We start from the raw sequence: 2,642 nt of genomic DNA on the forward strand, positions 1-2,642 counted from the left end.
TTTTGATTTCTAGTTTCATTTTAGTATGTTCTAATAGGATGCATGGGATTATATCAGTTTTCTTTGTGTATTTGCCTAGATGTACATTTTGACCTGGAACATGGTCTGTTTTGGAGAAGGTTCCATGAACTGCTGAGAAAAAGATAAATTGAGTTTGAATACATACAGTTTGGATATATCATTATTTATTTTATGTTTTGATGACCTATCTATTAGTGATAAGGATGTATTGAAATCTTCCAGTATTACTGTATTGGGATCTATCTGGGATTTAATGTCAGGAAGTATTATTTTATTATTTTTTAGTTGTTAATAGACCTTTGTTTTATTTATTTATATGATGTGTTGAGAATCGAATCCAGTACCTCACACATGCCAGGCAAGTGCACTACTGCTGAGCCACAGCCACAGCCCCTTAAGAAGTATTTTTTAATGTAATATGTTGACATTTGGGGCATATATATTAAGTATTATTTTTTCTTCTTGTTGGGTTGTTTCCTTTACTAGGATGTAATGGCTCTCTTTTTCTCTTCGGATTAATTCATGCTTGAAATCTGCTTTGTCAGATATGAAGAATGGCTACTCCAGCTTGTTTTCAGAGTTCATTTGCATGAAGAAAATTTTTTTCAATCCTTCTGCCTTCAGTCTGCAAGTGCCTTTACCTATGAAATGAGTCTCTTGCAAACAGAATTTGGTTGGATCTTGTTTTTGGATCCATTCTGCTAGTCTATGTCTTTAAATGAGTGAGTTAAGGCTATTTATTTTCAGTGTTATTATGGATATATTATTTGGATTTTTGATTATATATTTTGAATTCTTGCTTAACCTAAATGTCTTTTTTTAAACAAAGGTGAGAAAATGATTTCTTCTAAGTATACTTTCTTGGTCTACAGTCCATATCTCTTATCATTGACAAATACTTCCTCACCTTTATGAAGCTTTCAGTGTTGTAATTAAAATGCTTTTTAGCATTAAGTCTTGTTCCTTTTAGGTAACATTCACTTTTTCCCCTATAATATTTTTTTAAAGATTTTGATATTTTATATTAACCCATGGGTTTTAGAAATTACATCATGAACTGTCTAAACCTGTATTATTCAACAAGAACTGTGCCTTGGACATGCTTGAGTCTTTTGAGTTGCAAGAAGTGAGATTTTAAGATTAATCAATTAAATTTCCCATTTGTAGATAAGAGTTTTGAAACCTGGTGGTTGCACAAAAATGTGTTTATTCACCTACTTATGCTGTTTCATGGAACATCAATAAAATAAATTAGTTATCTCTGATGTCTTTTCAAAATGCACAAAAAGCAGAGAATTGACAGGTATAATTATTATGATAGGCCAGAGGCACTTGTCTATATTCTTCACACTCATGTGTGCACATCTAAACCTCATTAAAAGGGTGTACCTTGAAGCAAATTTAATATTCCACTAAGGACCTATCAGCAGAGATGGGTGGTTCTCACAACAGCCTCATTCTACTACTTAGAGTATCCACCTGCTTATACTTTCACTAAATGTAGGTCATAGTCTCATTGCCAGCTATAGTTGTTCCATCCTAGTGTTCAGTCAAACTGATCGTAAAATTGAATAAATATTCACTAATTTTCATAAATGTTGCTAATCCATCTGTCCCAGGAAGCTTATTTCTTTGACTGAAGCCCAGGATTTTATAGTTACCATTGCAGAAGTTTATCCTATTTGATTCAATTTGACATGTAGGATTTTCTTTGAATGATATGTCTTAGTGCAGATTCACTAACATCATCCTTTGTGTCATTCAAGTTGTGAATTCATACTACATTTTCCCTGAGCCATTGAATAATTTGATGTCACCAATGAGTAATGGAGTTGTCCTGAGAAGAATGTCCTCTTGCTTGATTATCAGATAAGATTATTTAATGAAATTGCAAAGAGATAAACCATCTAACTGGTCAATTTCATTGCCTTATCCATAAGAACCTGAGAAAGGCAGGTTTAGATATATTTGAGCAAATCTATATTGTCGAAGTCAACTATAAAATCACTAAACATTGACCTTATAGTTCTTATGCACTTTGAAATTTGTTTCACAGTTATAAAAGCTTTCTCTGTTAGTGATTGGAATTTTGCCTAGAACTAACATTGAACTCATTGACCAATCATTTGTATCATCACATTTTTTTTTAAGTGTGATACACCTTTAAAATGTACAGTTAGATAGAAAGAAAAGGAATATGACTGTGGCGACAAATTAAAACTTGAAGAGGGCCAAGAAAGCATTCCATAAATAAAATAGTCTTGACCTTTAGTGGAATTTTGCCACATGTAAAATTTGTAGGAAACTACATAAGTCCTTCAGCACTCCTCCCTCACAATAGGGGAGCTTTATTTTTCTCCTTTTGGGGGCATGTTGGACTTAGTGTCTCATTTCTGAAGAACAGATGTGGTGGTAGCAAGAGTATGTGAGTAGATCCTAAGTGGTATTCAGGCCTCCACTCACTCAGATCAGTAGCTCTGGAGAAAGTTAGCTGTCATTCAGGTAACCTAAGAGAGGCCCATGTGGTCAGGAGCTGAGGCCTCCTGCCAAAAATCTATGTGAGTGAACCTTGTGGGAAACAGATCCTGCAGAACAGTCTATTACACTGATGTACTGACTGT

The 2,642-nt window shown here is 34.0% G+C and overlaps 1 protein-coding gene across 1 annotated transcript in view; it reads right to left on the reverse strand.

Moving 5' to 3' along the window:
* Nucleotides 1-983: 983 nt before the first annotated feature.
* LOC107147281 (complement factor H-like) overlaps nt 984-2,642 on the reverse strand; it is a 34,793-nt gene continuing 33,134 nt past the window's right edge. Inside the window, exon 4 of the mRNA XM_015491667.2 lies at nt 984-1,010. Within this exon, the coding sequence (XP_015347153.2) occupies nt 999-1,010 (12 nt within the window). The 3' untranslated portion in view covers nt 984-998. The remainder of the gene's footprint in view (nt 1,011-2,642) is intronic.

The sequence above is a fragment of the Marmota marmota genome, unplaced genomic scaffold, assembly GCF_001458135.2.
Source record: "Marmota marmota marmota unplaced genomic scaffold, marMar, whole genome shotgun sequence".
Taxonomy (NCBI): Eukaryota; Metazoa; Chordata; class Mammalia; order Rodentia; family Sciuridae; genus Marmota; species Marmota marmota.